Consider the following 13,927-nt stretch of genomic DNA (forward strand, 5'->3'; position numbering starts at 1 on the left):
TCCGGAAGTCAAGTAAGATTCAATATTAATCCGCTAACTAAAGGTGAGAGGTGAGTGAGACAATCTTGTCGCATGTTGCATTTGTTTTGATTTTATATTGAAATGCGGCAGTGCGCTGTAGGAACAGCAAGACAGAGGAGTGATTCAGTTTTAAAATGTCCACGAACTGTCACTTGACACTGCGCCTTTTAGGTGCGATATGGAATCGAAACAGTGTTGTGTTTTTTCTTTGGATACTGGTGACATTTCTGCACACCTGTTGCAGTTCAGCATCCGAAGTTAACAGGATTATAACGAACAATGAAATTATTGTGCCGCACGGTAGGTCCTTTTACGTGAATCCAGACTCTCACTTGACTATACATGTTAAAAGGGGAGAACAGTGTTCTGTAACAGTTCTTCAAAATGACCCATTGTCACAGTTACCTGGGAAATTGTTTCCATCTGAATTTCCATGCAGTTTTGGACCTAAGGATGTAAAATACACACACTTTGGATTGACTTTTCCTTCTTTTGATAAAGTGCGCTTACTCGTTCGCATTGATTCAAGTTCCAATACTCAAATCATTCCAGTTACCTTATCTTTTCGTATCTCATTTCATCTACCGTTCCAGGTTGTGCTTAGAAATTTACCATTGATTGTAGAACATTTCTCAAGAAGTAGTGATGCAATTAGAGATTTAAATACTCAATTTAGTTATGACAGGAATAATCAGATATGTAAATTAAGTGTTTTGTCAGGAATGAAAAATTTACCACGTTACGGGTATGTTGTAAACAACGCTTCATCAGTTTCATTCATCGATTGTGATAGGTTTTTACAAATGAACTTGCAGTACAAACATACATCTAAGATTAATTCACCAAACAAGGATTTTATTCCATTAGTTTTAGAATTGTTAGAAAGAGATGGAACTTTAGTTAATCAGGAATATTTTTTGAAAGAGGTTGTAATAAAAGATGGTTCACCTAATTCTGCTCCTCATATTAATCAGAAAGCTCGTCTAGCAATAGAAACAACCAAATATGGTATTAATCAGTTTATCATGACTGCAATTTCACCGAAAATACTGAGTGCAACTGATGCTGAAACAACGAGTGATAGACTAATATTTAATATAACACACCCTTTAGGACCAAATGAAGGTGAAATTGTAAGCACAGATGATCAGAATATTAAACTACGCTCTTTTTACCAGAAAGATATTATCGATTTAAAAATTGCATATAAACCACCAAATGATGATTCAAACATTCCAAGAACATTTGAATTAAGTTTGGAAGTAATAGATGAAGAAGGCTTAAAATCCAATCCATTTTCATTAATGATAATAGTTCATCCAAAGCATACATTAGCACCTATAGCAATGAAAAATACTGGACTGCAACTGTTTGAAGGTCAGTCACGAAATATATCTTCTACGCACAACTTACAAATTTCTGATGAAGATGATCTCAGCAAAGTTAAGATTTCAGTAGTTGACGGAACTAGACATGGAAAATTAGTTTTACCGAGGGGGAGACAGTATTTTACACCAAATGATCTCAATTTAGGGACAGTTATATATCAACATGATGGCAGTGACACTCATAGCGATAACATAGTTTTCCGTATGACTGATTCTAAACACACGGTAGAATTTTTATTTCCGATCATTATTTTCCCAGTAGATGACGAACCAGCTACTCTAAATGTCAACATTGGCCTTGAAATAAAGAAAAATGGAATGGCACCCATATCACAGTTTGTCCTCAGTGCATCAGATATAGATAGTGACGATTCTTCTATTCAATTCATTTTGCTACCTCCCTATTCCACAGAAGGTATTATTTTAAAGCGTCAATTTGAAATCCCAAATGACATTCAAAATTGGCAGAACATTCATGGAATATATCAACGTCCCGTTGACCGATTTACTCAAATGGATATCTTAGACAATAAACTGTTTTATCGACATGTAGGACCACATCATACATCAGTAGTAATTGATAAAATACAATTTTCTTTAATGAGTGGAGAAAAAATTAAAACTGTTTCAGAAACCTATCAATTTTTAGTGAAGATCTACCCAGTGGATGATAAACCACCCACAATAGCGCCAGACACACAGCTCAATTTTACTGTTACAGAATTCCACGTTACACCTTTTAAACGTAAGAATTTATTTTATACTGACAGTGATACTAATGAATCGAAACTAAAATACCACATCACAAGATCACCATTTGATCAGGACTCTTACGTACATTTAGATGCTGGACAAATAGTTATGTGTGATCAACTTAATGTAGCGGTCAACACTTTTGAGCAAGCGGAAATCTTCCATCAAAAGATTTGTTATCGTCCTCCATCTTCTGAACAAGGACTTACCGAGCGTAGAATACAATTTTATTTTGAAGTAGAAGATTCTAGTGGTAACATATTACCTAATCAGCGTTTTACAATAACTTTAATTCCTGTAAATAACCAGCCACCGATTGTGACCAACATGGGCGCCACTGTTCTTGAAAATCAGCAAGTTGTGTTGAACACACAGGTGATTGATGTTCAAGATCCAGATTCAAATCCAAACATGATACAATTCACATTGATAAAACTACCAGATTTTGGAAGCTTGCTTAAAGGACAACAATTTTTAGACGTGTCAGACACATTTTCCTATGCAGATCTGTTTTCAGGGACTGTAATTTATCAGAGTAAGGATAATGATGAAAAAAGTGATTTGATTAACCTTGAAGTAACAGATGGTGTTCATGTTGTACCCATAGGCGTGCGTATTACTGTTAAAAAAATGGAGAAAAAACCAACACTCGATTTAAATGGAAAAAAGAAACTCAAATTGGAATTTGAAGTAAATGAAGGAGGATTTGTAATATTATCTTCTGAATACATTAAAATGAAAAACATTATTGAACCAAAAGCGATACAATTTCATGTGAAATCTAGAGCAGTAGAAGGTTCAGTTGTTTTAGGGAATTGGCCGACAAATCAGTTTACATATCAAGATGTTCTAGATAAAAAAGTACAATATAAACATCAGGGTTCAGATGTGGGATATAATGGTAAAAGTGATAGATTTATCTTAGTATTGCATGGGAGGGACATGGTAGGAGAAAGACCAGAGGTAACCGTTAATATTTACATACTCCCTGTAGACAATATTGCACCAAGAATATTAGATGCTGCACTGTTTACTGTATTTGAAGGTGAAAAGGAAAGAATTTTACCACGTCATTTAGATGTTGTAGATCAGGACACTAAAGATGAAAATGTTCAGTGTATAATAACAACTCAACCTACCAAAGGGTACATTGAAAATATCTCACCAGCTCCAGGATCAGAGAAATCAAGGGTTGGCATGTCGGTCACTGCATTTTACATAGAAGATATCAGACTAGGTCACATGAACTATGTTCAAAGTATTCATTTTGGTGAAGAGCCTAACCATGATATGTTTGCCTTTAAATGTACAGATGGCGTAAACATATCACCAGAAGCAGTCACATTCAACATATCTATTTATCCAAAAAACGATGAAAGTCCCAAAGTTTTTATCAGGGAATTTATCGTTATGGAAGGAATGGAACTTAAAATAGATTCTCCGATCTTGTCAGCAGTAGATGAAGACGTTCCATCAGATGAAATAACTTTTATTATACACACATTTCCTCAGCATGGACAGATCGTACAACAGCGTAGAACTGGTATCATTCCTATAACTCAGTTTACAAAGTCTGACATTGTAAGATCGTCAACAATAATGTACCAACATGATAATACAGAATCCTTTGAAGACTCCGTAGAATTCATTGTCACTGATGGACTTCACAATGTAACGCAGAACATTCCTATTGTAATAATACCCGTGGACGATGAAACACCAAGACTAACTATAAACACTGGACTTCAGATTGACAATATTGGAGACAGGAAATTGATCAGTGATACAGTCCTGAAAGCTGAGGACCTGGACTCTCATGATCCAAACATTACATTTATAATACGCAGACTACCATCACAAGGATATTTTATAAAAGATAAAGGTCATGATAGAATTGTCAATATGACATATAGTGCAAATTTTACTCAGTTTGAAATAGACAGTCAGCAAGTTTATTACGTTCATACAGGTACAGAAGGTAAACGTGACATTATTAAGTTTGATGTTACTGATGGATTGAACCCGTTGATAGACCGATACTTCTATATAACTATCAAAGGCATGGATTTAAACTATCCTGAAGTTTACAATAAAGGAGTAAAGCTTCCAGAAGGTGGTAGGATCAAACTAACAACAGATTTCTTAAGTGGAAAAGACATTGAAAGTCCTGATGCTCTACTCATTTTCAGAGTGACAAAAACTCCATCTCATGGCTTTATCTATAATACCGACAATCCATACCAACCTATAACTTCATTTACACAGTTAGACTTAGCTGGGAGTAAGATTTGTTATATACACAATGCTCAATCAGAAATTAAAATGGATTCTTTCCAGTTTGAAGTTACAGATGGACACAACTCTGTTAAAAGGACATTTAGAATTGCCGTTACGGATGTGGATAATAAGAAACCAACTCTGGTGTTTGATACATTATTTGTGGCTGAAGGAGGAAACAAATTGATATCACCATTTGAATTAAAAGCTGTGGATGAAGATACGATAGATGTTAACATTGAATTCGTGATAACTCAACTTCCACTTCATGGAAATATTCTGTACAATTACTCAAGAATCATTACTATGTTTACAAATGAAGATATCAAAAATAACTTGATAACATATCAACATGATGGAACAGAAACATCAAAAGATGCTTTCTCGTTCACAGTTACCGATGGAGTACATTCTGACTTTTATATTTTCTCCAACATGGAGCACCCTACCAAACAGCCTCAGACAATACCTATTGAAATAATGCCAATGGACAATGGTATACCTTACCTTAAGATCAACAGTGGCTTGAATGAACTGACCTACTTGGACCAGAATACCATTGGTGCAACCCTTACCGATCAGTTGTTGTCTGCAGTAGATAGGGACAGTGAAATAGAGTCCCTGAAGTATGAGATTACAGTCCCACCAACACATGGTTACATCCTGGTCAGAAAAGTAAAGGCGTCGTCATGGACACAGGGTAAGTTAGTCATACATGTACATGTTAACTGTTAATGTTCAGTAAATATTTGCTAAACCATATGCATGCTTTACTGTGAATTCAGAAATTATTGTGTGAATTTATAATTCATTTTTTCAAGAATGGATAACAGTTTAATTATTATTGTTTTGAAAAAATCAACATACAGATCTATATTTCAGTAATCAGAATACAAGTTCTTATTATTACGGTAGACAATCATCACATTGGTCGCATTAAAAAAATACTTGAACAATTTCTGAATTTACAGTATTTTATAATAACTGCAGAAAAGTGGTAAATATATACATGTACATGTATAGGGATAATCCAAGGGTTTGATTTAATAATTTCAGATGCATTGCTGACTGGTTATTTTGTTAATCTCATGATATAAAAATAAGGAGATGTTGGTATAATTGCCAATGAGAAAATTCCCCCAGAAACTAAATTTCATAGAAGCTATAACCACTAAAGGCCACCATGCAGCCTCTCAACAATGAGCAAGAGGTTTAATGATCAATAGGGAGCGTGATATAACAACTTGATTATGGAATATCTGCAAAAACTAATGGACAATTGTTTGATAAAGCTGGCCCAGGCTATAGAGGGATGATAATGTTATTACTCAATGAACAAATATTATCAATGTTAAGAGAAATAAGTAACAGCATGATTATTTATTTTCAATTATCCTGCACAACTATTTCAACATAAAGTGGGTCAGTTTATATAGAATTATTTTCATGCTGCCTTTCAGGGAAGATAAAAATGTGAACAGTTTGCCAGTCCAATCTGTTTCTGTAATTTGCGACATAAGCAATGTCATGTTATGATTTATTTTCAAATTAAATAGAATAAGGAACCTCCTATGGGACATACTCATGTACATGTCTTATCTTAAACTTTCAGACAGAAATCTGTATTTACATCTTTATAATTAAATGCTTTCTATGACTTGGATATACATTGTATATATATATATGTATGTTATTTATACATTTTTGTAACAGCAAAAGCTTATCCTTAAAATACCTTGCTCTATTATGATAATCTATGGCAACATATATTGTAGAAATTAAAAAAAGAAGTGCTTTTTTAGCACAAAATTAATATTGTTATTTAAAAGATGTGCTTTGATCTGCAGGAAACAATTAAACTTTGTGTTACAATTTTTTTTATATATATATATATAAAAATACTTGTACATTTGTATTTTACATTGAGCTGTTTAGTGAATCACCTTAAAAAAATATATTTGACTTAATGTTTCAAATTTCTCAAGCAAAGTTGACCGAGAGTTGACCTCAGATAAAATTTACTAAATTCTTTTTAGCACCCCTTTGGTTTCATAACTCTTCATCGACCCTTTTTTCAGGTCCTCTACCATGTGTCTACATCTTTGGCTTTCAAATATAAGTTTTTATGTGTTCTTGATTTATAAGGTAATTATATTACATCAAAGAAAATTCAATAATTTGGGTGCCACAATATTATATATAAAGCGGTGTGGTAATACATGTATAACATTATTTTCTGCATACCTTCATTATATTAGCTATATATATAGACAACAAACATGTACTTTTGGTTTTAAATTTAAAATAGATATATATGTTATTGAGACAGCAACCCAATGACACCTAAACACCAAAGATAATTGTAGGGATTTGGAAAAATGACTGATATGTGGCTTCTGTTTGAAAGTTTTAAATTGGTTTAAATTTTATAGTTTAATAGTATACTAAGCAATTCATGCTTGTCTTTATGTGTCAGTTTTATTATCCTTTAGATAGCTGCTTTACCTCTCCGATAGTAGATAAAACAGCAGAACCTTTTACAACTCCTTATCAATACTATAACCTTACTGTGTTATCTGAACACTCTCCATACAGTTTACTGCCTATGTCTATGTAAATAAACACAGCTTTATGATAACCAACGACCCTTTAATTACTTACTACTTACAAAGTTAATCACAGATATAAAACAGTACCTCCTTTGACTTACTTCTTTATTGTTTTGAAGTACTTATAGTGATTACTATAAACACATGGCATAGACATTCGGTACACTTCTTGTATACAGTAATATGGGTGGATCATTCATATTGTGAGAAAAAACAAATTACTCATATTAAAATGAGAAAGGTCTTTGAGGAGTATAACAATATTTAGGTGGAGCATAGAGGGTTTACATGTACTCCTGCCCCAAAAAACATTTCTAAAGCAGAAAAGTATACCATAAATATAATATACATGTATCTAAAGGATGAAATCAAATTCCCTTTGTTTGATCAGATAAATCATTTTTAGGGTATAAAAATTATAGTTATTAGAACAATTTGATTGCAATCCTGTATAGTGGTTTATTTTTCGCAGGGGTATAAATTTTCGCTTATTTTCACTGAAAGAACAAAATCGCCAATTAAATTCTTCCAATTTAAAAGTGCAAAGGTATTGATATAACTTTTGAATCCGCAAAATGAAAACCTCCAAAATATTTTGGATACCTTATTCAATGTTAATGCGAATTTTACACTCACAAAAAAAACCCCACCATATGGTACATTCATCTTCGCTAGCCAAGGTTTACGATCCACTTTCGCTCTCTTCACCCTTGGCGGATTGAGATAAAATTTCGGAGACACAAGGTAAGGATTTTTATTGGTTGCAGTCAAAACTCGCTGCATCCAATCAAAAAGCGCCTATAACATGATCACGTGTAAATGTATAAAGTGTTTGTAAACAATTACCACGTGTTTATTGTGCAACAAGTCTTTACATACATAAACATACGACTATATTTAGTGACAACTTGAATATTTTTATTCGTCCAATAGAAGTTCCTGTGTATGTTTCATGCACAAATGCATGAATGTTGATGGATATTTTCATTTCCGGCTTTACCAAGCGTGTAGAATCGAGACGCTTCCTTGTTTTTACCTCCAACTTGAAGAGTTCAAGTGCTACCATTGGTCAAGAATAATGTATTCGGAATGGGCGTGATTTTTATCTTCCGATAGATGGCGCAATATTGTTATCACAAATGTTGGCTCAATCCGCCAAGGGTGAAGAGAGCGAAAGTGGATCGTAACCCTTGGCTAGCGAAGATGATGGTACATTGTACTGTGTCCACACTTTCCTTGTTTGCAATATGTGGACACAGGATCTGTACTTTCAGCCCCTGTTTGTGGGAAAAATGTTAAAATGGTTGACCGAGATGATTATTTGGAGAATGACTGAAGTATGACTAAAGCAGGCCTCCTCTTTAGCAGTCAGTATAAATTTCAGAATTTGCCACTGTAGATCATAGCTATTAGCTAGAAATATATTAAATGTAAAAAATTACGATTGTATACAGTAGGCTGTTCAGTTCCTAGATCTTAAATATCTACAACTGTCATCATGTAAATTGAATCAGTGTCTGGGAATGGGATTTCATTTAGTGCATTGATTAAATAATAAATATTATGATTCAATTAAATGACATTCAGTAAATTTCTTCTATAATTTTCAAAGGATATTTTCAATATCAAAGAGTAATAACACATTAGTTTTAACCACATCAAAACCAACATATGTTTCTTCTGGGAAAACAATTGTAATTTTAAATGATATTTCATTAGGAAATGTCACTCACACATTTTTTTAAGACACCCTACTAATATCATCGTTAGATCAGGAGTTGCTTTAACTTGTGCATGAGGCCATGTTAGTAACAAGGGGAGATAATCAATAGTTTAGGCAGCATGGTACTTTGGTGAGTTACCCATGTGTGCTAACCATGAAGACACAATAATATATTATTTAATTGTAAGTGGTTCTGTAATCCCTTGGGAGACATGTCACCATCTGTCTTTACTGCAGTCAGCTGAGACAGTCATGTGACAGTAAACAGCTGTTCTCTTGCTAATTTATAGGAAATTTATTGGTGCAAATCATTGCTTTGTTTTATGCTCACTGTTGCTGGTTTTCTTTTGATGTTTGTAGAAGTTGCTTTATTTTATTATTGTCTTGCTGCTGGTTGGAAGGTTTCATGCTTTTCTGTTACTTTTTTTATTGACTTTTAGATTATCTTTTCCACTTTCAAGTGAATTGATGTTTTAATCAAGCTGGAAGAAAAATAAAGATGAGACAAATCATGTGTTAATATTTAGGCTAAAAAGATCTCAAATATTATTAGTTTACCAGTAGAATATTAATAAAGTACAAAATACTTATTGTATAAAGGATTATGTTCTAAACAATGAGCAAGAGATAAAATTACAATGATAAAAAGCTTGTTGAGCTCTGTCAATTTAATCTACTAGAACAAAATTCATATATTTTTTGAACTTTTGTGTTTTAATTGATTTGTCATCATCAAGATGAAGGTAATATTATTGTTATTTTATCCATATGGAACATTTGTCATACAACATATGTGTCCAGTATGAATATAAGTCTGAGAGATGTGTCATATAGTCCAGTATGAATAAAAGTCTGAGAGATGTGTCATGCAAAGTATATGGCATCCAGTATGAATATAAGCATGATTAGTCTGAGAGATGTGTCATGCTTTGGAGTCTTGTAGATGAGACATGTTTTGAAATAAACCATCTCAGTAAAACTATTATCTTATATTGACATACATCAGACAAGTTTTAATCTTAATGTGAAGAAATTAATTCAATGATTGATTTTGCTGTTGGGGGAATGGACAAGACACATGGTATTGATCATATTAACAAGAAATGGACATTTTATAAGCAGTTTCAATGATTAATGAATAATAAATGAAATGTGCATTGGGTTGGCTGATTCCAAATATTGATAAGGTTTACATGTATTTTCCATTTTCAATGTATTTATCCTGTTGGATTTCATGTTTTCTAAGATCTTCTAAGATTAGAATGGAAAGTTTTTTTTGTCGAACTAAAACTTGAAGCAGTTCTCAATTTATATCAATTATAAAGTTGAATGGACAAATATTTTGCTATTTTAGAATAGATGTTTTGTTATTAAATGAAGTAAGACCAGCTTTTAATTGTGAATTTTTCTTCTGTCTTCTAGATCTTGTCCTGGTCAAATTTGTTTTTCTTGTTTTCTATTTAACATGATAGTTTATATTTGGAAGTACAATGTATCACCAGATAACCTTGACTGTTCAACTTAATGTCATATTATAACTTTCTAAATTAAATGTAGAACTGTCTGGAAGTGAACTTCAAAATCTTTTGACAAAGAATTTAGACTTGTGAAATTTTGAATTTCATTGAATCACCATGAATATGACATGACATAACACTAGCTTTAATCTCAAGGGCCAAGGTCTAATGTTTATATCATAATGTGGAGTACAAGTGCTATTGTAACTAACAGATGTCCATTGACTTTAAGTTTGTTCTGGCAATTTAAAGGTTGCACACATCTTAGCAAGAACTTAATAATATTAAATTTTTTGACAGTATTTTAAGGATATATAAAATCTGTGAAGTGTGAATGTTTCACCATGAGACCATCTGACACATTTATTTGTATCATTATAACTGGCCCAAGACCTTCACCCTTGACCTTTAAGGTCAAATTAGGATTTTTTAAGCAAAGAAGCTCTTCTTTGCCAGAACCTTAGATTTGACTTTATGGAAAAATTTGGTTGATTATATATGGAATCACTGATGCATGACTGGAGCAGGCTCTCTCTTAAGAAAATTTCTGGATCAGCCATTAAACACAACAATGTTAGTGTTGTGTAGACTAAAATTTTATTTTTTGACCTTCAGGGATGTGTTTCCAAAATATCCAAGGTTAACAACCCTGGTTGACCCATTGTATCCACAATCAGCCATCGGACTGAGAGACTGAGAAAATCTCGGAATTTGTTGAGTAGGAATCTTGAGTGCAGATCAGTGTGATTAAAATAATAACAATAAGAAATAAATACAGATTAAACTTTCTCTACCCTCCCTTCATCAGGTCAATGATCCATTTTTCTCTAAATTGGACATAAACATTTGGAGAATGACAGACAATATACATTACATCTGTGAACCCCAGCTGTGTAACAATGGTCTAATATCACCTGAGGTTAAACTTTTAGTCAGGACTGGTGACAAAGTGGCCATTATAGAGACAGGATCTATTATGACTTTGACAACATAAATTATTGACTATTGCCCTTCTTCTGTTTAGTGTCTGTGTGAGTTTTATTGAATTATTGTTTGTAAAATTGATTTCCACTAAGTTGAACTTGATGTAAGCAATAAACATTTTCTCACAGCAATTTGAATAAGACAGTGAAATTGTAATATTATGAAACAAAATTACAGTTAATTCTTTTCCTTCTTTTAGGGCTTTGATTCATGACATTACTAAACTTCTGAGAATTTAAGAATTTATCTATTGCAATAAATAGAAAATTACATTAGTCCCAAGTTTTAAATGTGAATTTAGTTATCACTTAATGAACAAATTATTAATAAGTTTCAAATTATTTCTGTGATTTCTGTAAATGCTGCCAAGTCAAGTTTGAAAATTTATAGAAATTGAAATACCCTGGTATGCATTCTAGTTTTAGTAGTGCTTTTTCTGTTGGTTTTAAGGGAGGCCTATATAAATATAATATTTTGATATCTCTTGGTGTATTGCTCCATTTATACAACAAAAAATTGGGTGACCTTTTGTGCAAAATTACCATATGCATATTTACCAAATCCTACAATGCGAAGAAATGGTTTAAGCCCTTAGATGTCCAAAATCAGTCTAAAATGATATATATAAACGAAAAGTTTCCAAACATCATCTGACAACTACAACCTTTAAGTTCACACAGTATGTATTAAATTCATATCAAAGTATGATTTCATTTTCAAAGGTATTTTACATGCAGGAGCTCAGAAATCTATGTTAACAAATTAATGTATTTTACATTTCTCATGATTAAGTTTCTTTTCAAAATATTTGTATTTTTGTTAGACAATTATTTTCCCTCTACTGTTAATGATTTTTGGCAAAGATAAGGATTTTACCTTCAGATTACAAAATGGATTACGCAATAGTCTTAGAGAGCGAAAAATTCCAAGGATTTTAGCTACCTATGGTTAAGTGCAAAAAGCATGTTGTAAATGAGGAAAGCACTCATATTTTATCTTATTATGAAAATAATATCAAAAGAATTTTGCCTCTACTACAAGATTTGTTATAAGGAGTGTTTCATTTTGCATTTTCGAAAGATCTAAAAGTGCATTTTAGAGATCATTAAACATTTTGTAAATTTACAAATCTGTGTACAAGAATTTTGAAGCGATATTTTTTACAAGTTACACCAGGGATATGAGAGCACAAAGTGCATTCAGAGTATAACAGTTTTTCCAATGTATCGATACAGAAAACGTACTATTCCAAAAATAGATATATTTCTAACAATGATCATCTGTTTGACTTTATGTCAGTTGCACTTTTAACAAAAAATATTTAAAGAGGCAGTAAAAAAAATGTATAAAAAGTAAACAAATATTGAGAAAAATATATCAATCGACAATTTTAAAATTAAAACCAGGTTTAAAAAATAACAGACCTAGAGTATGTACAATTCTTTAAATACTTAAGATTTCATTTGAGATTTTCAATAAAAAAGCTCTTTGTCAGGGTTTTGTATTAATATAAGTATATTTCATTTTTGTGAAATAAAAATGTTACTGATTGAATCAAACCTCTTAAGGAAAGTCTAGCATGTATTTTATTATTTCTTTGTTTGTAGTTTATTATATGATCGATTTATAAAGAAGCTGTTAAAGCATTACAAATAAACATTTGTAACATTATAAAGTTCATTTTTTAAATGCACAGAGCCTTGACTAAATGTTCAGGAGCGATATTATTATTTTAAATGTCAAAAACTTTGATCAAAAGCCCTGATAATGTTCTAATTTTGAATTTTAAATTTGTAGTTAATTTGAGGAATTTAGGTCAGACAGTATATAAGGGACAGTCAAAATATACAATAAAGCACAATTCTACATATATATATGCATATGTATTATTTACTAAATTTATACTATTTTGCATGATGCTATTAAATAGATATCCCACATTTATTCTGGCTTTGACTTAAAATTGGGCTAAATAGCTGAAAAATCAGTCGAAGATCCAAGGAGGGGGGCAGGGTAGGGAGTGATATTGTATTAGAATCTTGAAAAAAATCAGTGGAAGAATTTGGAGGGGGTCAGGGGTTGGAACCCCCTTTTTAGCTCACCTGGCCCGAAGGGCCAAGTGAGCTTTTCTCATCACTTGGCGTCCGTCGTCGTCCGTCTTCGTCCGTCGTCGTCCGTCGTCGTCCGTCGTCGTCCGTCGTCGTCCGTCGTCGTCCGTCGTCCTGCGTCCGTCGTCGTTAACTTTTACAAAAATCTTCTCCTCTGAAACTGCTGGGCCAAATTAATCCAAACTTGGCCATAATCATCATTGGGGTATCTAGTTTAAAAATTGTGTCCGGTGACCCCGCCAACCAACCAAGATGGCCGCCACGGCTAAAAATAGAACATAGGGGTAAAATGCAGTTTTTGGCTTATAACTCAAAAACGAAAGCATTTAGAGCAAATCTGACATGGGGTAAAAATGTTCATCAGGTCAAGATCTAAATGCCCTGAAATTTTCAGATGAATCGGACAACCTGTTGTTGGGTTGCTGCCCCTGAATTGGTAATTTTAGGGAAATTTTGCTGTTTTTTGTTATTATCTTGAATATTATTATAGATAGAGATAAACTGTAAACAGCAATAATGTTCAGCAAAGTAAAATCTACAAATAAGT

The 13,927-nt window shown here is 32.7% G+C and overlaps 1 protein-coding gene across 1 annotated transcript in view; it reads left to right on the top strand.

Annotated features, from left to right (window-relative positions):
• The window catches only part of LOC134696328 (extracellular matrix protein 3-like), a 56,570-nt gene continuing 42,643 nt past the window's right edge, over positions 1-13,927 (top strand). Inside the window, exon 1 of the mRNA XM_063558051.1 lies at positions 1-5,139. Coding sequence (XP_063414121.1) covers positions 156-5,139 — 4,984 coding nt within the window. The 5' untranslated portion in view covers positions 1-155. The remainder of the gene's footprint in view (positions 5,140-13,927) is intronic.

Source organism: Mytilus trossulus, chromosome 14 (assembly GCF_036588685.1).
Source record: "Mytilus trossulus isolate FHL-02 chromosome 14, PNRI_Mtr1.1.1.hap1, whole genome shotgun sequence".
Classification (NCBI taxonomy): domain Eukaryota; kingdom Metazoa; phylum Mollusca; class Bivalvia; order Mytilida; family Mytilidae; genus Mytilus; species Mytilus trossulus.